Raw genomic sequence first — 27,131 nt, forward strand, 5'->3', positions numbered from 1 at the left:
CTTTCCAACTTAGGGATCGAACCCGAGTCTCTTATGTCTCCTGCATTGGCAGGTGGGTTCTTTACCACTGGTGCCACCTGGGAAGCCCCCTTATGCTATAGACATTATAAAAGAAGAACAATAAGCTAATTACAAGGTCAATTATCTTTCTTTTCACATGTTGTTAACTCTGTTATAGTTAGGTTTGTAACCTACACTTGGAACTTAAGACTGTCAGCTCTTCAGTAAGTTCGGGTGTCACTTGCAAGTAGTTATTAATAGGGTAGAATATACTCATTCTCTTCCTGGTAATAATGATGCAATTGGGTAACTTATTTTGCTTGAGATGGAGACACTATTCTTCAGACTTTAGCTGGTGTTCGGGTTAGATTTAATGTGCCCTGCCCTCCAGTATGTGTATGTATATATATTGTATATATATATGTATAAATAATATTTGTGTATTCCTAATTTTCCACAAGGGAGTTCGGGTGGCTCAGTGGTAAAGAATCTGCCTACCAATGCAGGAGACACAGGTTCAATCCCTGGATCAGGAAGATCTCCTGGAAGAAGAAATGAGAACCCATTCTAGTATTCTTTCCTGGGAAATTCCATAAAAAGAGGAGCTTGTGGGCTACAGTCCATGGGCTCACAAAGAATCAGACATGACCTAGCAACTGAGCATGCATACACAGTTTTCCACACAGAATGAAACAGAGGCTGGTATCCTAGTGTAAGCGGGGAGTGTTACTGGCCTTGTATGAAAAGTTATTTCCAGTTAAAATAACTTTAGTTGTAAAACTGCACAGAGACCAGGGAGCCAATAATTGATCTTTATTATACAGAAATTGTGAAGGCCATATGCATTAAATGGTGTTTTGCAGTGAACATTATGCAGATTCAAACTGAAGACATCCTCGTCTTAATGAGATACAATATAAAAAGAAACACTAACCGAGAGTTGCCAGAAAGAACTCAATTTCCACTCTCCCAATCAAGCTGAAACTCTCCACAGGAAAACCTGGTTTAAATTCATGCCAAACTGTTCAAATGGAAAGAAAAACTAAGTCAGAGACATCCATGGACTGTTTTTTGTAGTTTTAGGGAGCCAGACTGAAGCTCTACTCAGCTTCACATTTTTTAGGAATTTGTTTCATTTAAACTTTTTATCTTTAGTCACCTAAGTGATAACCTAAAGTGAAAAAAAGTGAGTTGGAGAATTTTGTGGGGCTAGACAAATTTAGAGGAGGGAAAGTTACAATCATTCATTTAATTATTTCTGATCAGGAAAATTTGATATCGGGTCTGGGTCATCTGTATTAGCCCTTTGATAGACTGTTTGTAGTGGTCAAGAGGCAAGATCCATTCAAGTATCAGCATTAACAAATGCTTGACATTAGCACAGTTTGGTGCCTGTCCTCTTTATATTCCCAAATGCTGGACTTTATATAAAAGGATGCTTTTAACATCAAATTGACCTTCTGAATATGATTTTTCTCAATAAGCTTCTCTTTGCATTTACTACTGACTTAAAAAATGTTTTAGAGAATGAGTTAGACAAAGGATTATGTTGAGACAAGACTAGGAGGGCATCTGTGGATTAAATATAGATAAAACTACTTCCAGGACCTTTAAATACACACAGAATAAGTGGCACTAGTGGTAAAGAACCTGCCTGCCAATGCAGGAGACTAAAAGACTCGGGTTCCATTCCTGGGTCGGGAAGATCCCCTGGAGGAGGGGCATGGCAACCCACTCCAGTATTCTTGCCTGGAGAATCCCGAGGACAGAGGAACCTGGTGGGCTACAGTCCATAGGGTCACAAAGAATTGGACACGACTAAAGTGACTGAGCACGCACACCCATCAATTTATGTAGGAAGCCAAAACAGGGAACAAGATCTAGAGTTTAGATATATTGTCTGGACTCAGGATGGTGCTATTCAGCAATTGAAATTTACAACTCCCTAAATTCAATCCGAGTAGAGACATTTAAGGTAGCCTGGAGGAATCCAGATAGTCATGTGCTAAAGAGTGGAAATTCTAATGCCACTTTCCTTCTTTGCAAATTGTATTGGTGACTGCATAAAAGAGGTGGTTGAGAGATGCATTTTTTTTTTTTTAATTTAGATTTCTGTTCAAATGAATGATGGAGTAGGATAATGCTGAGAGAGTAGATAATATATTTATCGTTCTAGGACTGTGAGAACCAGGTAATCACATTTGGAATAGTCTCATTAATTTAGAAAAGGAAAGATGAGAAAATCACTAGTGGAACATACATTTATATCTCAGAGACCATCTGCTCCAAAATTCAGTTTTATTTCCATTGTCCCTTATTCAAAGAGATGGTTACTTCAATAAGCTACATTACTTAGCAGAGCCTGAGAGACAGGCTGAAAACATATATTTAAGACAGAAAACAAACTTTAAAAAATGAGATAAATGGTTTGCTCTACATCTCATTCACATTCTATGGCTAGAGAAATCCAAGTCTCACTGAAATATTTCTGATAATCCAAAAGCACACTGGATGGAAGTGAGCCAAGAAATGAGAGAAAATGTTTACTGGGTGACTGCTGGCTCACCCAATTTACTCACCTCTGCAGTGGAAGTATAGGGAGATAGAAAGCCTGCTTATAAGAGACAAGGTCTAAGGAGAAGCCCTGAAGCTGCTTTCCCCAAATAACAAATCTGATTCAAGAGGAAAAAAAATGATGGAAAACATCTCATCACACAAAACTCGGTGACGGTGTCTCTGATAGTCACTGGCCAGCAATGGAAACGGAGAAACCCAACAGCTGGCTTTACGATTTATTGAAGGCCGCCAGCACAGCCCAGATCATCTCTGTGGCACTGTGCTTTGTCCCCTCTACCTCAGGGTCCAGTTCTACTAGGTCCTTGGCACGATTCATTGCCATATCATACTTGTCATCGGTCAGAGAGGAGAAGACATTCTCTAGCACATCGGAGGAGTGGGCTAGCACCAGCAGTGCTAGTGTTCGCTTGTCCATGCGCTGAGGGTCATTTACCCACCGCTCTAGGACACTATCTTGAAGTTTTTTCACTAGTCGTTGCTTCTCTGTTGTATTGGTCACTGGGTGAGTAGTCATGTCAAATAGGAGGAAATTCTGCTTCTCAGTGGTTAGAATACCCTTCTCTACTAGGTTCTTTGCAATTCTCTCTCTTACATTTCTCAGCTGGTACTGTAATTTGAAAGGGTTCCAGGTCTCACCTATGGGAAAAATAAATAGAATGCTTGAACAAGACTATAAACCAGCTAGACTTCAGAAGACATCTATAGGGTGCATTCTACCCTATAACAGTAGAATGCACATACTTCTCAAGTGCATATTTTCCATAATATACCATATGTTAGGCCATAAAACTAGCCTTAATAAATTTAAAAGAATTGAAAACAAAGTATGCTAGTCGATCATAATGGAATTATAAATTGATAACAGAAAGACATTTGGGAAATTAAAAAGATATGTGGAAATTTAAAGACACACTCTGAAATAACAAATGAGTCAAAGAAGAAATCATAAGAAAAAATTAAAAAATACTTTTGAGTTGAATGAACATACCAAAACTTATGGGATGCAGCTTAAAGCAGTATAAAGAGGGAAATTTATGATCCAAATGCCATATTAGAAAAGTGAAAGTCACTCAGTCCTGTCCAACTCTTTGCAACCCCATGGACTGTAGCCTGCCAGACTCCTTTGTCCATGGAATTATCCAGGCAAGAATACTGGAGTGGGAAGCCATTCCCTTCTCCAGGGGATCTTCCCAACCCAGGTCTTCTGCATTGCAGGTGGATATTTTACCATCTGAACCACCAGGGAAGACCTGTATTAGAAAAGGAGATGTCAAATCAATAACCTAACCTTCTAACATTAAAAAACTAGAAAAAGAAAATACTAAACCCAAAGCAAGCAGGATAAAGGAAACAATAGAGTACAGAGGAAATAGAGAAAATGAAAACAATAGAGAAAATCAATAAAATAAAACGCTGGTTCAATGAAAAGATGAAAAAAACTGACAAACCCAGAGTGACCCAGGAAAAAAGAAGACTCAAAATTACTAAAATTAGGAATGAAAGAGGAGACATTACTACTAAACTGACAAAAATTAAAAGGGTTATAAGGAATACTATGGAAAACAGTATGACAACAATGTAGACAACCTAGAAGAATGGACAAATTCCTTGAAATACAATTACCTAAACTGACTCAATAAGAAAGAGGGAATTTCAATAGAACTATAACAAATAATGTCCTGGTGGCTCAGACAGAATCTGCCTTCAATGCAGGAGACCTGGGTTCTATCTCTGGGTTGGGAAGATCCCCTGGGGAGAAGGAAATGGCACTTGCCTCCCCAAATGCCCCAGTATTCTTGCCTGGAGAATTCCATGGACAGAGGAGCTTGGTGGGCCACAGTCCAAGGGGTTGCAAAGAGTCAAACATGACTGAGCAACTAATACACACACACATATAACAAGTAAAAGGCTTCCTAGATGATGCTAGTGGTAAAGAACCAACCTGCCAATGCAGATATAAGAGACGCAAATTTGATCACTGGGTTGGGAAGATCCCCTGGAGGAGAGCATGGTAACCCACTCTAGTATTCTCTCCTGGAGAATCCTATGGACAGAGGAGCCTGGTGGGCTACAGTCCGCTGGATCGCAAAGAACTGGACATGACTGGAGCAACTTAGCACACATAACAAGTAAATAGATTGAATAGTAACTTTAAAACTTCCCACAAAGAAAAGTGTGGTCAAGACGGCTTTTCTGGTAATTCTACCAAACATTAATGGAGAATTAATGCCAATCCTTCACAAACACTTAAAAAAGAAGAGGCAGAGGAAGGAACACTTCCTTAGTCTAAATAGTAAGTATTCCTCTGATACTAAAATGAGACAAAATTTCACAAGAAAACTATAGACCAGTATCTCTTATGTATATACGTACAAAAATACTGAACAAAATATGCACAAACAAATCTAGCAATATAATAAAGACATAGGGAACTCTCTGATAGTCCAGTGTGCTAGGACTCTGCACTTTCACTGCCAAGGGCATAAGTTCAACCCCTGGTCAGAGAACTAATATCCTACAAGCAGTATGGCTCAGCGGAAGGAAAAAAACAAACAACCCCATCCCTAAACTATGTAATATGATAAAGGGGGACTTAAAACAGAAATATAAGTTTTATTTTAAATACAAAAATCAATAAAATGAAAAGCAAAAACCAAATGATCATCTCCATAGACAAAAGAAAAGCATTTGATAAAATCCAACACTCTTACATCATAAAAACACTTCATAAGCTAGGAATAGACAAACTTTCTGAACTTGATAGAGGAATTTATGGAAACCTCACAGCTAGCATATTACTTAATAGGGAAAGACTGAATGCTGTCATCTTAGATCAAGGATAAGACAAGGAAGTCCATTCTCATCATTCCTATTCAGCACCATACTGAAAGTTCTAGGCAAGGTAATTAGGTAAGAAAAATAAATAAAAGACATCTGGATTAGACAAGTTAAACTATTTTTATTTTCAACTGAAATTTTTATTTCAATTTTAATTACAGCAAAATTACAAGTAACAAAAAAGATTAGGTGAAATGGATCAAAATAAAAAACTTATACTTCAAAGGATACCATTAAAAACTGAAAAAACAACCCATAGAATTGGAGAAAAATTTTGCAAATCATGTATCTGAAAAGATTTGTATTTAGAACATATTTTCAAAGTACAACTCAACAGTTGAAAGCAAACCCAATTTCAAAATGGGCAAAGGATTGGAACAGACAATTCTCCAAAGAAAATATACAAATGGCCAATAAGCAAATATAAAGATGCTTATATTAGTCATTACGGGAATGCAAATAAAAATTATTGTGATACCACTATGTATCACGAGGATAGCTAAAATAAAATTACAAAGACAGAGAATAACAAGTATTGATGAGGATGTGAAGGAACTGAAACTCTCACACACTGGTGGCAGGAATGTAAAACAGCCCGTATTGAAAAACAGTCCCTATTCCTGTCCTCAAGAAATTTACAATCTAGTATGGGGTGAAAGTGGGGACACAAAAATAGTATTTGAAGTAATCCCTAGTGACAAACTGGATATACTTGACCAGTTGAGTTCAGTTCAGTCGCTCAGTTGTGCCCGATTCTTTATGACCCTATGGACTGCAGCACCACAGGCTTCCCTGTCTATCACCAACTCCCGGAGCTTACTCAAACTCATGTCCATCAAGTTGGTGATGCCATCCAACCATCTCATCCTCTGTCATCCCCTTCCCACCTTCAATCTTTCCCAGCATCAGGGTCTTTTCAAATGAACCAGTTCTTCACATCAGGTGGCCAAAGTATTGTAGTTTCAGCTTCAGTATCAGTCCTTCCAATGAATATTCAGGACTGATTTCCTTTAGGATGGACTGGTTGGATCTCCTGGCAGTCCAAGGGACTCTCAAGAGTTTTCTCCAACACCACAGTTCAAAAGCATCAATTCTTTGGCACTCAGCTTTCTTTATAGTCCAACTCTCACATGTATACATGACTACTGGAAAAACCATAGCTCTGACCAGACAGACCTTTGTTGGCAAAGTAATGTCTCTGATTTTTAATATGCTGTCTAGGGTGGTCATAGCTTTTCTTCCAAGGAGCAAGGGTCTTTTAATTTCATGGGTGCAGTCACCACCTGCAGTGATTTTGGAGCCCCCAAAAATGAAGTCACTGTTTCCATATCTATTTGCCATGAAGTAATGGGACTGGATGCCATGATCTTAGTTTTCTGAATGTTGAGCTTTAAGCCAACTTTTTCACTCCTCCTTCACTTTCATCAAGAGGCTCTTTAAGTCCTTCTTCGCTTTCTGCCATAAGGGTGGTGTCATCTGCATATCTGAGGTTACTGATATTTCTCCCGGCAGTCTTGATTCCAGCTTGTGCTTCATCCAGCCCAGAGTTTCTCATGATGTACCTTGCATATAAGTTAAATAAGTAGGGTGACAATATACAGCCTTGACGTAGTCCTTTCCTGATTTGGAACCAGTCTGTTGTTCTATGTCCAGTTCTAACTGTTGCTTCTTGATCTGCATACAGATTTCTCAGGATGCAGATGGGTCTGTTATTCTTTACGGTCTGTTATCTCTTTAAGAATTTGCCACAGTTTGTTGTGATCCACACAGTCAAAGGCTTTGGCATAGTCAATAAAGTAAAAATAGATGTTTTTCTGGAATTCTCTTGCTTTTTCGATGATCCAGTGGATGTTAGCAATTTGATCTTTGGTTCCTCTGTCTTTTCTAAATCCAGCTTGAACATCTGGAAGTTCACAGTTCATGTACTGTTGAAGCCTGGCTTGGAGAATTTTGAGCATTACTTTGCTAGCATGTGAGATGAGTGCAATTGTGCAGTAGTTTGAACATTCTTTGGCATTGGCTTTCTTTGGAATTGGCATGAAAACTGACCTTTTCCAGTCCTATGGCCACTGCTGAGTTTTCCAAAATTGAGCAAAGCATTTTAAAAGCATTGACTTTTAGGATTTGAAATAGCTCAACCGGAATTCTGAAACCTCCACTAGTTTTGTAGTGATGCTTCCTAAGGCCCACTTGACTTTGCATTCCAGGATGTCTGGCTCTAGGTGAGTGATCACATCATCATCATTATCTGGGTCCTGAAGGTCTTTTTTGTATAGTTCTTCTGTGTATTCTTGCCACCTCTTCTTAATATCTTCTGCTTCTAGGTACATACCTTTATTATGCTCATCTTTGCATGAAATATTCCCTTGGTATCTCTAATTTTCTTGAAGGCATCACTAGTCTTTCCCATTCTATTGTCTTCCTCTATTTCTTTGCATTGATCACTGAGGAAGGCTTTCTTATCTCTCCTTGCTATTCTTTGGAACTCTGCATTCAAATAGATATATCTTTCCTTTTCTCCTTTGCCTTTCACGTCTTTTCAGCTATTTGTAAGGCCTCCTTGGACAGTTATTGTGCCTTTTTGCATTTCTTTTTCTTGGGGATGGTCTTGATCACTGCCTCCTATACAATGTCACAAACCTTCCATAGTTCTTCAGGCACACTGTCAGATCTAATTCCTTGAATCTATTTGTCACTTCCACTGTATAATCGTAACAGATTTGATTTAGGTCATACCTGAATGGTCTAGTGGTTTTTCCTACTTTCTTCAATTTAAGTCTGAATTTGGCAATGAGGAGTTCATGATTTGAGCCACAGTCAGCTCCCGGTCTTATTTTTGCTGGCTATATAGAGTTTCTCATCTTTGGCTACAAAGAATATAATCAATCTGATTTTGGTATTGACCATCTGGTGATGTCCATTTGTAGAGTCTTCTCTTGTTTTGTTGGAAGAAGGTGTTTGCTATGACCAGTGTCATAGTTCTCTTGGCAAAACTCTGTTAGCCTCTGACCTGCTTTGTTTTGTACTTCAAGGCCAAATTTGCTTGTTACTCCAGGTATCTCTTGACTTCCTACTTTTGCATTTCAGTTCCCTATAATGAAAAGGACATCCTTTTGGGGTGTTAGTTCTAGAAGGTCTTGTAGGTTTTCATAGAGCTGTTCAGCTTCTTCAGCATTACTGGTCGGGGCAAAGACTTGGATTACTGTGATACTGAATGGTTTGCCTTGGAAACGAACAGAGATCATTCTGTCATTTTTCAGATTGCATCCAAGTACTGCATTTCAGACTCTTGTTGACTATGATGGCTACTCCATTTCTTCTAAGGGATTCTTGCCCACAGTAGTAGATATAATGGTCATCTGAGTTAAATTCACCCATTCCAGTCCATCTTAGTTTGCTGATTCCTAGAATGTCGATGTTCACTCTTGCCATCTCCTGTTTGACCATTTCCAATTTGCCTTGATTCATGGACCTAACATTCCAGGTTCCTATGCAATATTGCTCTTTACAGCATAGGACTTTACTTCCATCACCAGTCACATCCACAACTGGGTGTTGTTTTTGCTTTGACTCCATCTCTTCATTCTTTCTGGAGTTATTTCTCCATTGATCTCCAGTAGCATACTGGGCACCTATTGACCTGGGGAGTTCATCTTTCAGTGTCCTATCTTTTTGCCTTTTCATATTGTTCATGGGGTTTTCAAGGCAAGAATACTGAAGTGGTTTGCCATTCCCTTCTCCAGTGGACTATGTTTAGTCAGAACTCTCCACCATGACCCATCCGTCTTGGATGGCCCTATATGGCATGGCTCATAGTTTCACTGAGTTAGACAAGGCTGGGGTCCATGTGATTATAGCTGATAAGGTTCTTTAAATTGAGAGATTACATCTGGGATAATGGCAGCAAGCATTAGAAATTCACCTCTCCACCTAGACAATAATTATACTAGTAGCATCTATCTGAAACAATTATTTTTTGGAACTCTTGAGTTTCCACGAATACTTGTCGGTTCCAGGGGAAGCTAGGCTAGCAAACTGTGCTCAATATCAATTTCAGTCAATTTCAGCCTTCAGTGCAGCAGTGACTACTCAACCCCCAGTCCCATGAAAGGTAGCTGTGGGAACAGAAATCTGTAGTTCTGGTGTAGCCTACTGGAGTCAGGATGGGCAATAAGGACCCTATCTTTGAAACCTCAGGATCAGGGTTCTGGTTATGGTTTGTAGCTTCTGATGGCTGACATACAGCTAAAGGCTGCCACTGTTCCAATCCCCACCAGTTGAAGCAGCTTCCAGGGGATTTAAAAGAGAAGCTTTTTTTACATGCAGAAACAACTGCATGTACACAGTATTTAAGAAAGCAACTGTGCTTGCTTAAGAAAACCTGTAATCTCTGAAGTACAACCTTGGAAAGAACCTGAGATCTGAGGCTTTCACCTCAGCTGCATCTACAACACAGAGAAACCATAATACAACCAACAAAATAACAACAAACAACTCAGCAAAACCTGGGGAATGGGGAAAGTGTGATTTCCAGAATTACTGTATTATAAGACTTCAATATCCAGCTTTCAACAACAAAAAAATTACAAGGCACATAGTGAAAGAAAAAGGTATGTTCCACTAAAAGGAACAAAAGACAATATTTGTACTGAGGAAGCCCAGATGTCAAGTTTACTAGATAAATACTTGAAAATAGCTGTTTTAAAGATGTTTCTTTATGATGCTTTCTTTAGCAAATAGCTAAAGGAAGACATGGACAAGGACAGGAAAATGATGAACAAAATCAGAATACTAATGAAGAGATAGAAATTACAAAAAGGAATCAAAAAGAAAATCTGGAGCTTAAATACAACAGCTAAAATGAAGAATATACTATATGGGTTCAAAAACAGATTTAAGCAGGCAGAAGAATTACCAAATTTGAAGATAGTACAATTGAAGTAATAAAGTTTAGGGAAAAATAACAAAAAAAGTGAATGGAGCCTAAGGAACCTCTGAGACACCATCAAATGGACTAATATTTTCATTGTAGGAATCCCAGAGGAGAAGAGAGAGAAAGGACAGAAAAATATTTGAAAAAATAGCTGAAAATGGTCCAAATTTCATGAAAGACATGAATCTACAAATCTAAGATACTTAATGAACTCAATGTTGACTAAAACATCTGAGATACATTATAATCTAACTATTGAAGGCCAAAGATGAACAATCTTTTAAAACAAATCTTAAATTGAAGTATAGTTAATTTACAATGTTATGTTAGTTTTAGATGTGCGATATTGAGTTACACACATATATATTTAATGGGCTTCCCTGGTGGCTCAGATGGTAAAGAATACACCTGCAGTGCAGGAGACCTGGGTTCGATCCCTGGGTTGGGAAGATCCCCTGGAGAAGGGATGGCTACCCATTCCAGTATTCTTGCCTGGAGAATTCCATGGACAGAGCAGCCTGGCAGGCTACAGTCCAAGGGGTTGAAAAGAGTCAGACACGACTGAGTGATTTTCATACACACACACACACACACACATATATATTTTAGATTCTTTTCCATTCTAGGTTATTATAATTTACTGACTATAGTTCCCTGTGCTATATAGTAGGTCCCTATTGTCTACCTATTTTATATAAGCTGTGCTTAGTCACTCAGTCATGTCCAACTCTTTGTGACCCCATGGACTGTAGCCTGCCAGGCTCCTCCTCTCCATGGGCATTCTCCAGGCAAGAATACTGGAGTGGGTTGCCATGCCCTCCTCCAGGGGATCTTCCCAACCCAGGGATCAAACCCAGGTCTCCCACACTGCAGGCAGATTCTTTACTGTCTGAGCTATCAGGAAAACCTATGAATACTGGAGTGGGTAGCCTATCCCTCTCCTCCAGGAGATCTTCCTGACCCAAGAATGGAACCGGGGTCTCCTGCATTGCAGGTGGATTCTTCATCAGCTGAGCTAACTGTTAGTCCCAAACTCCTAATTTATCTACCCCTCCTTCTGCTATCCACTTTTGTAACCATAAGTTTGTTTTTTATTTCTATGAGTCTGTTTCTGTTTTATAAATAGTTCATTTGTATCATTTTTAAAGATTCCACATATAAGTGATATCATATGGTATTTGTCTTTTTTTTTTCTCTGTTAGCTCATATCTTTATTAACCAATATACAATTACTTGTTTTCTGGCTTGTTGAAACAATAGGTCAGACAACATTTGTCACGATAATGTCTGTCAAAGTGACTGACCATAAAAACTCCAGCACCACATTCATCTGAGGGACACTCCCACTGAAGGCAACTGATTTTGCCATTCTCAATTCACCTTATAGTATTTCAGAACAGCCAATTTAACCTTCTTTCTCTTATGCTTGTTCTTTTTGGGAGTGGTGTAAAACTTCTTCCTTTTCTTAGTGCCACCACAAAGTCTCAACACTAGATGAAGAGTGGACTCCTTTTGAATGTTGTAGTCAGACAAAGTACGCTCATCTTCCAGTTGCTTGCCAGCAAAGATCAGTTTGTGCTGGTCAGGAGGAATTCTTTCCTTATCCTGGATCTTGGCCTTTACATTTTCTATTGTATCCAAGGGCTTGACCTCGAGAGTGATGGTCTTTCCTGTCAGAATCTTCATGAAAATCTGCATCTTGGCAGTGGTTCCACCGCAGATGGCGGATCCAAAAGTGGTATTTGTCTTTTTCTGTCTGACTTAATTCACTTAATGTGATAATCTCTAGGTCCATCCATATTGATGCAAATGGCATTATTTCATTCTATATATATATATAAAATATCTTTATCCATTCAGCTGTTGACAGACATTTAGGTTGCTTCTATGTCTTGGCTATTGTAAATAGTGCTGCTGTGAACACTGGGTTGCATGTATCTTTTTGAATTAGAATTTTCTCAGGTATATATATGCCTAGGAGTACAATCTGATTGACAGATTGTACGTAACTCTACTTTTAGTTTTTTAAGGAAACTCCATACTGTTCTCCATATTGGCTGCACCAATTTACATTCCTACCAAGTGTAGGAAGATTTTTTTTGTTCCACACCCTCTCCAGCATTAATTTAGTTTACAAAGATAAAGAATCTTAAAAGCAGGAAGAGAGAAGTGAGTTGTCATACACAAAGTATCTTCAATAAGATTATCACCAGACTTCTCATCAGAAACTTTGGAGGCTAGAAGACAGTGGGTTGACATACTCAAAGGGCTCAAAGAAAAAAATCTGTCACCTAAGAATTCTATATCCAGAAAAAGCGTCCTTGAAAAATGAAATTAAGACTTTCCCAGGTAAATAAGGAGAAGGCAATGGCACCCCACTGCGGTACTCTTGCCTGGAAAATCCCATGGATGGAGGAGCCAGTCCATGGGGTTGCTAGGAGTCAGACACGACTGAGCAACTTCACTTTCACTTTTCATTTTCATGCACTGGAGAAGGAAATGGCAACCTACTCCAATATTCTTGCCTGGAGAATCCCAGGGACGGGGGAGCCTGGTGGGCTGTTGTCTATGGGGTCGCACAGAGTCAGACATGGCTGAAGCGACTTAACAGCAGCAGCAGATAAATAAAAATTGAGGAAGGTTGTCACCACTAGACTTGCCCTGCAAGAAATGCTAAAAAGTACTGCAGTCTGAAATGAAGGGAAGCTAGAAGTAACTTGAAGCAGTAATGAGGAAATAAAGACACCCAATAAAAGTTAAATACATGGACAACTATAAAAGTTAATTTTGGTTTGTAACTCTGTTTTTTATTTTCTATATACTTTAAAAAACAGATGCATTAAAGAACAATTATTAACCTATATTATTGGTCACACAATTTATAAAGGTATAATCTGTGACATCAAAACAGAGAGTGGGATGGAGTTGTATAGAACAGAAGTTTTGTGTTATTGAAGTTAAGTTGGTATAAATTCAAATTAGGTTGTCATAACTTTAAGATATAAAATGTAATCCCCATGGTGCAACAGAGAAAATGTCTATAGAATATACACTAAAGAAAATGAGAAGGGAATCAAAATGTTTTTCTATAAAAAAATCAACCAAACATAAAAGGAGCTAGTAATGCAGGAAATGAGGGACAAAAATCTATAGGCCATATAGAAAACAAATAGCAAAATGGTAGAAGTGTCTCCTTATCGGTAATTACTTTATTTATTATTTATTTATTTATTATTGACTGCACTGGGTCTTCATTGCTGCGTATGAGCTTTCTCTAGCTGCTGCAAGCAGGGGCTTATGCTCTAGTTGTGGTGGGAGGACTTCTCCTGTTGCAGAGCACTGGCTCCAGGGTATGCAGGCTTCAGTAGCTGTGGCACATGGGCTTAGCTGCCCCATGGCATGTGGGATCTTCCCAGGCCAGGGATCGAACCAGTGTCCCCTGCATTGCAAGGCAGATTTTTTAACCACTAGACCACCAGGGAAGCCCTAGTAATTACTTTAAATGTAAACATATTAAATTGTTTAATCATAAGAAAAAATTGGCAGAATGGGTTAAAAAACATGATCCAACTATATGCTGTTTATGAGAGACTTGCTTTAAATCAAAGGTTGAAAGTGAATGGATGGAAAAAGATATTCCATTCGAATAGTAACCAAAAAAGAGAAGGGATGGCTATACTAATTTTGGACAAAATACACTTTAAATCATACAAAAGAGACACAGAGACATTATATATTAATAAAAGGTTCAGTACAACAAGAAGATAAAACAATTATAAATATTTACACTAATAACAGACTCAAAATACATGAAGCAAAATGGACAGGACAGACATAAAGAGTTTTGTATCACCCTACTTGCAGAATACATGTCCTTCTCAGATTTATATGGCACATTCTCCAGGGGACACCATATGTTAGGCCATAAAATAAATCTGAATATATTTCAAAAGACAGTTATCATACAAAGTATCTTCTCTGACCACAGTGGGATGAAATTAGACATCAATAAAAGAAGGAAAATGAAAATTTGCCTATATGTGTAAATTAAACAAGCTGCAAGGAGATCCAACCAGTCCATCCTAAAGGAGACCAGTCCTGGGTGTTCACTGGAAGGACTGATGCTGAGGCTGAAACTCCAATATTTTGGCCACCTCATGTGAAGAGCTGACTCATTGGAAAAGACCCTGATGATGGGAGGGATTGAGGGCAAGAGGAGAAGGGGACGACAGAGGATGAGATGGCTGGATGGCATCACCAACTCGATGCACATGAGTCCGGGTGAACTCTGGGAGTTGGTGATGGACAGGGAGGCCTGGCATGCTGTGATTCATGGGGTCGCAAAGAGTTGGACATGACTGAGCGACTGAACTGAACTGAACTACCAATGAAACTGAACTATCAACTGAAATACCAATGTGTCAAAGAAGAAATCACAAAGGAAATTAGAAAATACTTAGAAATGGATGGAAACACAACATATGAAAATATATGGGATGAAGTGAATGCAGAGGGAAATTTGCTGTACATGCCTAAATTAAAAACTCTAAAATCAATCTCCTAACTTTATACTTTAATGGACTAGAAAAAGAAGGGCAAAATAAACCCTAAGTTAATAGAAGGAAGGAAACAGATTAGAAATCAGAAAAACAACAAACAAAATTAAACTAAAAGTTGTTTCTTTGAAACGATCAACAAAATTCACAAACATTTAGCTAGACTGCCAAAGGAAAAAAGATAGAAACAACTAAGAATCAGAAATGAGAGTGAAGGCATTACAATTGACCTTGCAGGGATTAAAAAAAGGATTATAAAATAATATTATGAATAATGTTAAACCAACAAATTAGACAACCTAGAAAATATGGACAAACTCCTTGAAAAATTCAAATTATTTAAACTGCAAAGAAACAGAAAATTTCAACAGATTTATAGCAAATAAAAAGATGAAATCCCTAATCAAAAATCAAAACCTCCCAACAAAGAAAAGTCAGGGGACAGATAACTTCATCAGTGAATTCTACCTTACATTTAAACAAGAATTAACACCAATCCTTCTCAAAGTCTTCCAAAAATTTAAAGAAGGAACACGTTAACTCATTCTGTGAGGCAAGATTATCCCTAAACTAAAGCCAAATAAAGACATCACAAGAAAAGAAAGTTACAGACCAGTAAGTCTTATGAATGTAGATTCAAAATCCTTAGTAAAATATTAGCAAACTTAATCCAACAGCATGATGAAAGGATTATTCACTATGATCAAGTAAAATTTATCCCAGGAATGTAACAGAAACTCAAATAGACTAAGGATCTAAATAGATGTTTTTCAAAAGAAGACATACAAATGGCCAAAAGACACATGAAAATGTGCTCAACATCAGTAATCATCAAGGAATTGCAAATCAAAACCATAGTGAGATATCATTTCACACTTGTTAGGATGGTTATTATTAAAAAGATAAAAAATAACAAGTGTTCAGGGAACTCTGCTCAATGTTATGCTGCAGCCTGGATGGAAGGGGAGACTGGGGGAGAACAGATACATGTATATGTTTGGCTGAGTCCCGCTGGCCACCTGAAACTATCATAACATTATTAATCGGCTATACTCCAATATATAATAAAAAGTATTTTTAAAAGATAGGGACTTCCAAGGTGGTCCAGAAGCTAAGACTCTACCCTCCCAATGCAGGGGACCCAAGTTCGATCCCTGATTGGGGAACTAGATGCCTCATGCTGTAGTTAAGATCCTGCATGCTATAACTAAGACCCAGTGCAGCCAAATTAGTAAATAAATAAAAATAAATATCTAAATATTTAAAAAATTAAAAAAAAAACCCAAATGTTGGCAAGGACATAGGGAAAAGGGAACCCTCATGCACTGCTGCTAAGAATGTAAATTGGTGCAGTCACTATAGAAAACAGTATAGAAGTTTCTCAAAAAATTAAAATGATAACTACCATATAATTCAGTAATTCTACTTCTGAGAATTTTTCCAAAGGAAATGAAAACACTCACTTGAAAAGATACATGTACCCCATGTTCTCTGCATCATTATTTACAATAGCTTTTGGCCACCTCATGCGACGAGTTGACTCACTGGAAAAGACTCTGATGCTGGGAGGGATTGGGGGCGGGAGGAGACGGGGACGACAGAGAATGAGATGGCTGGATGGCATCACCAACTCGATGGACATGAGTTTGAGTGAACTCTGGGAGTTGGTGATGGACAGGGAGGCCTGGCGTGCTGTGACTCATGGGGTCGCAGAGTCGGACATGACTGAGTGACTGAACTAAACTGAACAGAAGACATGGAAGCAATTTAAATATCAATTATGGATGAACAGATAAAGAAAATGTGGTGTACACACACACAAACATACACATATATACACACACACATATACATACATTGGAATATTAATCAGCCATAAAAAGAGGAAATCTTGCCATTCATAACAACATGGATGGGCCTTGAGGCACTATGCTAAGTGAAATAAGTCAGATAGAGAAAACAAATACTGTATGATCTCACTTATATCTGGAATCTAAAACAAAACCAAAAAATTCCAAAATTTTAGATACAGAGAATAGATTGGTAGTTGCTAAGGTGGGAAGGGGAAGAATGCCACACTGTGTGAAGATCAAAAGACACAAAATTCCAGTTATAAAATAAATCCTGAGGATGTAATATATAGCGTGGTAACTATAGTTACTAACATTGTATATTTGAAAGTTGCTAAGAAAACAGACTTTCAAATGGGCTTCCCAGGTGGCACTAGTGGTAAAGAGCATGCTGGCCAATGAGGGAGACATAAGCAACACGGGTTTGATCCTTGGGTTGGGAGGATCCCCTGGAGCAGGGCAGAGCAATCCACTCCAGTATCCTTGCCTGGAAAATCCCATTGACAGAGGAGCCTGGTGGGCTACATACAGTCCATAGGGTCGCACAGAGTTGGGCACAACTGAAGCAACAAAGCACTCAAGAAAACAGATCTTAAAAGTTCTCATCACAAGAAAAAAAAGCTATGTATGATGATGGATGCTAACTAGACTTACTGTGGTAATTATTTCACAATATACATAAATACTAAATCAACATGATATATACCCGAAACTAATATAACGTTTATGCCAAATATATTTCAATAAAAATCAATGTATCAATAATACATCATTTAATATAATTTAAAAAAAACACACATGGCCATGTAACTTGATTCAGAAATGCAACTTAGAAACCAACAAAATTCTGTAAACCAATTATCCTTCAATTAAAAAAGAAAAGAAAAGTAACTTGACAAAAACGAACACCCTTTCATTATAAAAACTTCTAGGAAACTAGGAATAAAAGAAAAACTCCTCAATATGATACAGAGTATTCATGAAAGCCTTACAGTTAATATCATAATCAATGGTAAAAGACTGAAAGATCCCCCAAAAGTCAAGGAACAAGAAAGGCAAGGATGTCTGCTTTCACCACTGTTATTCAACAATTTAAGGAAGTTCTATCCAGTGCTAGTAGACAAGAAAGAAAAATGAAAGGCATCTAAGTTGGGAAGGAAAAACTACAACTATCCCTGTCTGCAGATGATGTGATCCTATACAAAGAAAATCTCCCCAATACACAAAAAGCAACTAGAGCTAATAGACTCGACTAAGTTGCTGGGTACAAGAGGAAAACACAAAAATCAGTTGTTTCTGTATATCAGAAATGAATAATCTGGAAATGAAATTAAGAAAGCAATCCCATTTATAACAGTGTGTAAGAAAATTAAATATTTAAGAATAAGTCTAACCAGGGAGGTGAAAGATTTGTACACTGCAAACTATAAAACTGATTAAAGAAGACCTAAATAATGGAAAGACAGCCTAAGTCTCTTTTAATGGACAGGAAGATTTAACACTGTTAAAATGGCAATGCTGCTGCTAATTCGCTTCAGTCGTGTCTGACTCTGTGCGACCCCATAGACGTTAGCCCAACAGGCTCCCCCGTCCCTGGGATTTTCCAGGCAAGAACACAGGAGTGGGTTGCCATTTCAATAACCGCCCCAAAATATCTACAGGTTCAACCGAATCCCTATAAAATTCTAACAGCCTTTTCCATAGAAGTGGAAAAGCTGATCTTCAAATTCATATAGAATTGCACAAGACCCAGAACAGCCAAAACAACTTTGAAAAAGAAGGATAAAATTAGTGGATTCATACTTTTCCAGCTTCAGAACTTACTACAAAGCTACAGTCAGTAAAACAGTATGGGCACACATACAGGTTAATACAACAGAATGGAGAGTCCAGAAATAAACCTTTGCAGATATGGTCAAATGATTTTCAACAAGACTTCCAAGGCCATTCAAGGGGGAAAGAATAGTATTTTTAACAAATGGTTCTGGGAAACCGCATATCCATATGCAAAAGAATGAAGTTGAACCTTTATATCATATTCAAAAACTAAGTAAAAATGGATCAACGAACTAATTTAAGAACTAAAACTAACTGCCATATGATCCAGCAATTGCACTCCTGGGCATACACACCAAGGAAACCAGAATTGAAAGAGACACATGTACTCCAATGTTCATTGCAGCACTGTTTATAATAGCGAGGACATGGAAGCAACCTAGATGTCCATCTGCAGATGAATGGATAAGAAAGCTGTGGTATATATACACAATGGAGTATTACTCAGCCATTAAAAAGAATACATTTGAATCAGTTCTAATGAGGTGGATGAAACTGGAGCCTATTATACAGAGTGAAGTAAGCCAGAAAGAAAAACACCAATACAGTATACTAATGCATATATATGGAATTTAGAAAGATGGTAACCTTAACCCTGTATATGAGACAGCAAAAGAACACAGGTGTATAGAACAGTCTTTGGGACTCTGTGGGAGAGGGTGAGGGTGGGATGATTTGGGAGAATGGCATTGAAACATGTATATTATCATATGTGAAACGAATCACCAGTCCATGTTCGATGCATGACACAGGATGCTTGGGGCTGGTGCACGGGGATGACCCTGAGGGAGGATAAGGGGAGGAGGAAGGAGGGAGGGGGGTTCAAGGGGAACACATGTACACCTGGGGCAGATTCATGTCAATGTATGACAAAACCAACCAATATAATATTGTAAAGTAATTTCCAATAAAAATAATAATAAAAAAAAGCAGAGACATTACTTTGCCAACAACAACAACAAAAAAGAACTAAAACTGTAAAACTCTTAGAATAAAGCATTGGGAAAATCTTTATGACACTAGATTTGGCAAAGATTTCAGCGATATGACAACAAAAGTGAGGCAACAAATAAACTGGACTTCATCAAAATTAAGAACTTTTGTGCATCAAGAGTTACTCTCAATAAATTGAATAGATAACTTATACAATGAGAGAAAATATTTACAAATCATATATCTGATATGGGATTACTGTTGAGACTATAGAAAGAGCTTCTAAAAATCAACAAAAACAACAGAAGTCAATTCAAATATGGGCAAAGGACCTGAATAGACATTTCTCCAAAGAATATACATAAATCATCCATGAAAAGATGCTCAACATCATTAATCATTAGGGAAATAAAAATCAAAACCACAACAAGATGCCACTTCGTATCGACTAGTATAGCTATAATTAAAAACAAGACAGTTCAGTCGCTCAGTCATGTCCGACTCTCCGTGACCCCATGAATCACAGCACGCCAGGCCTCCCTGTCCATCACCAACTCCCGGAGTTCACTCAAACTCATGTCCACAGAATCGGTGATGCCATCCAGCTATCTCATTCTCTGTCGTCCCCTTCTCCTCCCGCCCCCAACCTTTCCTAGCATCAGAATCTTTTCCAGTGAGTCAACTCGTCGCATGAGGTGGCCAAAGTATTGCAGTTTCAGCTTCAGCATCAGTCCTTCCAATGAACACCCAGGATTGATCTCCTTTAGAATGGACTGGTTGGATCTCCTTGCAGTACAAGGGACTCTCAAGCGTCTTCTCCAATACCACAGTTCAAAAGCATCAATTCTTCAGCGATCAACTTTCTTCACAGTCCAACTCTCACATCCATCTATACATGACCACGGGAAAAACCATAGCCTTGACTAGACGGACCTTGGTTGGCAAAGTAATGTCTCTGCTTTTTAATATACTATCTAGGTTTGTCATAACTTTCCTTCCAAGGAGTAAGCGTCTTTTAATTTCCTGGCTGCAGTCAGCATCCACAGTGATTTTGGAGCCCCCCAAAATAAAGTCTGACACTGTTTCCACTGTTTTTCCATCTATTTCCTATGAAGTGATGGGACCAGATGCCATGATCTTTGTTTTCTGAATGTTGAGCTGCAAGCCAAACTTTTCACTCTCCTCTTTCACTTTCATCAAGAGGCTTTTGAGTTCCTCTTCACTTTCTGCCCAAGGGTGGTGTCATCTGCATATCTGAGATTATTGATATTTCTCCCGGCAATCTTGATTCCAGCTTGTGCTTCTTCCAGCCCAGCGTTCCTCATGATGTACTCTGCATATAAGTTAAATAAGCAAGGTGACAATATACAGCCTTGACATACTCCTTTTCCTATTTGGAACCAGTCTGTTGTTCCATGTACAGTTCTGACTGTTGCTTCCTGACCTGCATACAGGTTTCTCAAGAGACAGGTCAGGTGGTCTGGTATTCCCATCTCTTTCAAAATGTTCCACAGTTTATTGTGATCCACACAGTCAAAGGCTTTGGCATAGTCAATGAAGCAGAAATAGATGGTTTTCTGGAACTCTCTTGCTTTCTCCATGATCCAGCGGATGTTGGCAATTTGATCAACAAGTGCTAATGAGGATGTAGAGAAACTGGAACCTTACCATGGCTGCTAAGAATCTCAGACTGCAGCCTCTGTAGAAAACAGTTTGGTGGTTTCTCAAACTATTAAACTATCACATAACCCAATAATTCTACTCCAAGATATACATCCAAAAGAATAGAAAGCAATGACTTTATCAGATATATGCACAACAAGGTTCACAGCAGCATTACCCACAATAGCCAACAGATGGAAACACCTGTGTTCATTAACAGATGAAATTAACAAAATGTGGTATATCACATACAACAGAATATTACTCAACCATAAAAATGAATGAGATTTTGATGTAAGCTGTAAGATGAATGGACCTTGAAAACATGCATAGCTTTCAAGTAAGTCAGGCATAGAAGAACAAATACTGTATGATTCCACTTATATGAGTTACTTACATCAGGTAAATTCATAGAGACACAAGGTAAATAAAAGTTGCCAGGGAATGAGGAGAGGGAGGAAGAGGGATATTGGGATGACAAGAAAGCTTTGAGTGTAGATAGAAGTAATAGTTATACAACACTGTGTTTTTAATGTTACTGAATTGTACACTTATGATTAAGATAATAAATGCGTATTTTACTACAATAAAGTTAAGTATATACCCCCCAAATGAAAACATGTCCACACAAAAACTTGTTTATGAATGTTTACACTAGTCAAAAAGAGGAAATAATTCAAATGTCCATCAACTGATAAATAAATAACTAAAGCAGTATAACCATCCAATGAAATATTATTTGGAAATAAAGAGTCAAATTAAAACTGGGGAAATTTGTGACTTTGCTGGCTGTCCAATGGTTAAGACTCTGTGCTTCCACTGCAGGCGGCAGGGTTTGATCCCTGGTTGAGGAACTAAGATTCCACATGCCACGCGGTGCAGCCCAAAAAGAACAACAACAAAAAAACCTAAAAAACCTAGGCAAATTCTAACAAGATTGGTGAATCATATCAATTTCAGTACCCTGATTATCATATACTAAAATTTTGAGAAATTTTACCAGTGGGGGATTCTAGACAAAGCATATAAAGGTATCTCTCTGTATTAATTCTTACAACTGCATGTCAATATATTGGGTTGGCCAAAAAGTTCCTTTGAGTCTTTCTGTAAGATGTTACAGAAGAAACAGAATGAACTTTTTGACCAACTTAATACAAATGTCTCAATAAAAACTTCAATTTAAAAAAACTGCTCCAGAAGGTGACACTGCCTGTGACCTCAAAGAGCCCTGTGGAAGATTCTCCTATAATTTTATGCCATAGGCTTATTCATATTAAAGTTTTTGAACTTGCCTTTGAGGAAAAAAGGAATGAAGTGCTGATACATGCCACAACATGGATGAACCTTGAAAATATTATCCTTGGAAGTCAGTCACAAAAAACCATAAGTTGTATGGTTTCATTTATATGAAATATCCAGAATAGGCAAATCTACAGAGATAGAACGTAGATTAGTGGTTGTTGGAGCTGGGCAGGAGGGCTGGGAAACATGGGGAAAACTGGTAGTGAGCATATGGTTTATTTTGGGGATGATGAAAATGTTCTAAACTTAGGTTATGATGGTGGTTGCACAACTGTGTGAATATACTAAAATCCATTTAATTGTATACTTTTAATGGGTCAACTGTATGATGACCCTGTATGCAAATTATACAACTGTATGTGAATTATACATCAACACAAATGTTAAAAAAATTTCTTGTGAGCTTATGAGGTGCACAGAGGTAAGGTGAAGCTTTGGAAAACTTTATATATTGATTAATCATGCCTTTTTGGTCCCTCATTAGTACAGTTTAACAGTGAAATATATATATCTTACTCAGCACCCTGAATTTCTATACTTCTTCTCCCAACCTTAAGAGTAGGATAAAGATTATAAAATGTGGGATTTTTAAAAAATCATTCTGCATCGTCTTACCAGTGAGTAGCTCTATCCATGTTTGGACAGTTTCTGTGGGTTCAGTTGCTTTGATGTGTTTGAGAGTTTCATCCAGTAAAACATCACCTGTTGGGCTGTCTGACTTTAGCAGTACCTTTCAGAAAAGAAGAAACAAGAGATTCTGGTTCATCTACTTCATTCAAATTAAAATCAGTGAATATGCTATACATATATTATTGGTTAAATGTCATAGGAAAAGCAAAGCAGCATAACATATTGTCTCTGTTTCCTCAAGAAATTTAAAGTCTAGTATGGATAGATAAAAATAACATTTGAACTGGTCCCCAGTGGCAAACTGGATATAAATGATAATGGAGAAAAAAGATTCAACAATAACTCTTTGAGCCTGGAAAACCAACTTGTGAAACAAGGAAACTCAGGTAAAGTTGACGAAGCTTGGTTTTAACTGATATGGGATAGCCAAGTTGAAATGTCTGGACAATAGTTAACTATGTTCCTGGACATAGTTAAAAAGAAGACAGGTCTAGAAATTTGAAAATTAATATCATAAGGGTGATAGATGAAGCTATAAAGGTAAATGATATCTCTAAAAGGATACAAAGTGATATAAATTGAGATTTAGACATTACAGAATGGAGAAGTAAAGGAAATAGGGTACCACTAGAGAAGCAAGAGGATGTAATATAACAAAGGTCAAGAAGAGAGGAAGTTTCAAATAGGAGGTAGTCAAAAGTGTCAAACACCACATACAGGTTAAAGGAGAAAAATAAATTGAAGACTGAAAATTAGCTGCTGACACCTAAGAATGTAGTTTCACTAGAGTGCTAAGTATGACAGTGAAGTTGCGAGTGGAAAAAACAAGTAATAAGAAAATGGAGAGAGTGGTATAACTCATGCTAGAGAGGACTTGCAAAATAATTGGAAGGAGGGAAACTGAATGGTTATCTGAGGTTGACCAGAGTTATGACTGCATCTGACTCACATGTGTACGTCCTCATTATATAATACTCTGTTTCATAATATTACAGCTATTGATAAATACAGAAAAATAATCAACACCATCCTAGATCTGACTTTTCTTCATAAAAAGGGAAGACAAAACCATGGATACTTAGATTTCTCTCTCTGCTACAGGATAATTAAACCTGTTAGACAATGGGACAACTGAATAAGTGATATTTTTATTGTCTGACATCTCAAATCTTCCTATTCTTCCAAAATGGATCATTGGTATTTGTCCTTTCATAAGAGGATATTCATGGAGGATGCTCTACCTTTCTGTCTAGTAGTCGCTTCTTACGCATGGTGGGAGGTTCTAGATAGATTCGACCTCGCATGGCCAGCTCTATCAGGATGCCACCTCGCAGGCCAGATGATATGCAGTCATTCCAGAAAGATGTGTAACCCTAGGAAAGGGAAAAAGAGAAAAGAAAGAATGTTCTGAAAGGGATATGGACTTGCAGCAAGCACCCAAAGAATGTTCCATTTGTTCTGTGATTCATTTCACATCACATTATATGAACTCAAGGCAAACTATAGAATAAATGAAAGAAAATCTCTTTAACTTCCTTAATCCACCCTCTCCCCGCAAAGTATGACTTTCTAACTTCAAGCTCTTTGTGAATTCCTATGGTTGGGCTGTTAATAACTGGCATGCCAAATTTCAATTTTTGAGAAGAATTTTGGCTTCTTTGTTTCCATGACATTCTAAATTTCACAGTGGGATACAAGTAAGTCAAGTAGAAAGATGTATACCATTTGAGCTTTTATACCTCCAAGGTATGTATTAGTTGCAAGCTATTTTGATGGATGGTGTAGTAGAAACCCAGCTCTGCCATTGACTAGTTAAGTGCCTTGGGTATGTTACTTAACCTTTCTCAAGTGCAATGTCCTCATCTGTAAAATGAGGGCACTAATGTCTATATAAGTTTATTGTGAAGAGTAAGTAAGATATATATATATATAAGTATGAAACCATTTAGTATAACACCTGGCATATTGTAGGCACTTACATGTTAGTTTCCCTTCCTGAGAACTACAGGGAATACAAAGATATACAATTACTAGCCACTATCTTAAGGATCTGAAAATGTAGCTGGAAAGACCTGCAAACTTGAGGGAAGCTGTCTGTGATAATATAAAATTTGAATAAAGGCTCAACTGAAAAATGGAGAAGAGACAGGTATAAATTACTACAGAAAGCCTGGTTTAGATGATACTTTTTCAAATTATAAATTACTTTTGGGCTGGAGTAGTCAGGAACTCTTATGGGACTTAAGCTGGGATTTGAAGAATAGGTTGGATTTAGTAGAGAGTGAGGGTTTTCCAGATGAAGGAAGGCATTCAAATTCTACCTATTCTTCAAAAGGGCATTTTAAGCAAAAGCATTAAGGAAGGAGACCTCAAATATGTTTAGAGATTTAGCTCAAGGATTTAAAGAGAACTCAGGAGATCAAGTTGGTCAGGCTAGGCTGTAGAAAGCCTTGAAGCTCTGAACTTTTTACTGAAAGGCAATATTCTGAAGGTTCTAACCAAGGAGTTGTAATTAACACAAGGAAGACCTATCAGTTATTAACTGTGTTAACACTTTTTAGCTATCTTTGGGTGTAGCTTTCCCTCTCACTGGAGAGAGGCTGGATGTGATGTTGGCAGATTCTAGCATGGCTTTAAAGCATGAACAAGACTAAGTCACTATTCATAACAGTAATGTCTAATATATATTGAACACTTAACTATGTTGTAGATTTGGGCTAAGCTTCTTTGCATGCATTATATGATTATATCTTCTCAACAAGCCTGTAAGGGAGGTTCTACTATGACCCACATTTTAAAGATGAGGAAACTAAGGCTTATGGAGGTTATGTAACATGACAGAGGACACAAAGCTAAGTGGCAAAGCCTTAAAAAACAGCTTTTAAAAATTCCAGGGACTTTCCTGGTGGTCCAGTGGTTAAGACTGCATGCTTCCAAGGCAGGAGGTGTGGATTTGATCCTTGGTAGAAACTAAGATCCTGCATGCTAAATGGTGTGGCCAAAAAACATCCAGTTTTCCTCTTTACTGATTTAGAAGTTATACATTCACTTTTCTTTAGGAAGTTATCTTTGAAATTTTAACATGGATGATAATTTAAAATATACTATCTATTTTTAAAACAAATCAATATATTAATCTCTCTTAATTGGCCAAAATTGTATCTTTTACTTCACAAATTAGATATCATTATTTTATACAGGTAACACTTGTTTAGATTTACTCAGATGCTTACCAAATTCTTTGCTCACCATTCCTTCTTGCATCTCAGATCTCCTTTCTGGTACCATTTTCTTTCTTCCTAAAGTAGAATTTCCTTAAGTAAAAGTCTGTTGAAGGCAAATTCTATTTTGTTGATCTGAAATGTCTTCATTTTACCATTGTTTTAAAAACATTGTTTTTCTGGACATAAAATTCTACATTAATAGTTTTCTCTTTATCATATTGAAGATATTATGCCCTCCTCTTCTAGCTTCCATTGTTGCAGTGAGAAATCTATCATTCTTACTGACTGTGGTAGGTGGCTTGTCTTTTTTCTTTGGTCCTTTAAGATTTTCTCTTTTGGTGTTTTTCCATTTGACTACAACATAAGTGTGTGTGAATTTATGTATCCTGTTTGGTATACAATTCCTGTATCTGTAGTCTCATTTATTACTTCTCAAAATATGTTAATTCTTATTTCTAAGAATTTTGGCTTTCCTCTATTCCCTTAATTCTTTCAATTTTTCTTATTCTAACCTCCATGCCTTTTAACCTCTCCTATATATTTTCCATTTCCATTGCCTCTATATTGCTTTTTCAAGAGTTAGTTCATATCTGACTTCCAATTTATTCTTCATCTATATGTAATATGTTAAACTAACCCTGAGAAAGTGTTAGTCACTCAGTTGTGTCCAACTCTTTGCAACCCCATGGACTATAGCCAGGCTCCTCTGTCCATGGAATTCTCCAGGCAAGAATATTGGAGTGGGAAGCTATTCCCTTCTCCAGGGGATCTTCCCAACCCAGGGATTGAA

At 37.6% G+C, this 27,131-nt stretch overlaps 1 protein-coding gene and 1 pseudogene across 2 annotated transcripts in view; both read right to left on the bottom strand.

Moving 5' to 3' along the window:
• Positions 1 to 796: 796 nt before the first annotated feature.
• GOLPH3L (golgi phosphoprotein 3 like) overlaps positions 797 to 27,131 on the bottom strand; it is a 49,440-nt gene continuing 23,105 nt past the window's right edge. For both annotated transcript variants that reach the window (XM_055402106.2, XM_055402107.2), the window contains exons 3-5: positions 24,359 to 24,490; positions 23,103 to 23,217; positions 797 to 3,213 (exon numbers count right to left, since the gene is read on the bottom strand). In XM_055402106.2, coding sequence (XP_055258081.1) covers positions 2,786 to 3,213; positions 23,103 to 23,217; positions 24,359 to 24,490 — 675 coding nt within the window. In that variant the 3' untranslated portion in view covers positions 797 to 2,785. The remainder of the gene's footprint in view (positions 3,214 to 23,102; positions 23,218 to 24,358; positions 24,491 to 27,131) is intronic.
• LOC148778163 (ubiquitin-ribosomal protein eS31 fusion protein pseudogene) lies at positions 3,224 to 12,762 on the bottom strand (annotated as a pseudogene).

The sequence above is a fragment of the Moschus berezovskii genome, chromosome 4 (assembly GCF_049115385.1).
Source record: "Moschus berezovskii isolate FMDL1 chromosome 4, NW_MosBer_1.0, whole genome shotgun sequence".
NCBI classification, from domain to species: domain Eukaryota; kingdom Metazoa; phylum Chordata; class Mammalia; order Artiodactyla; family Moschidae; genus Moschus; species Moschus berezovskii.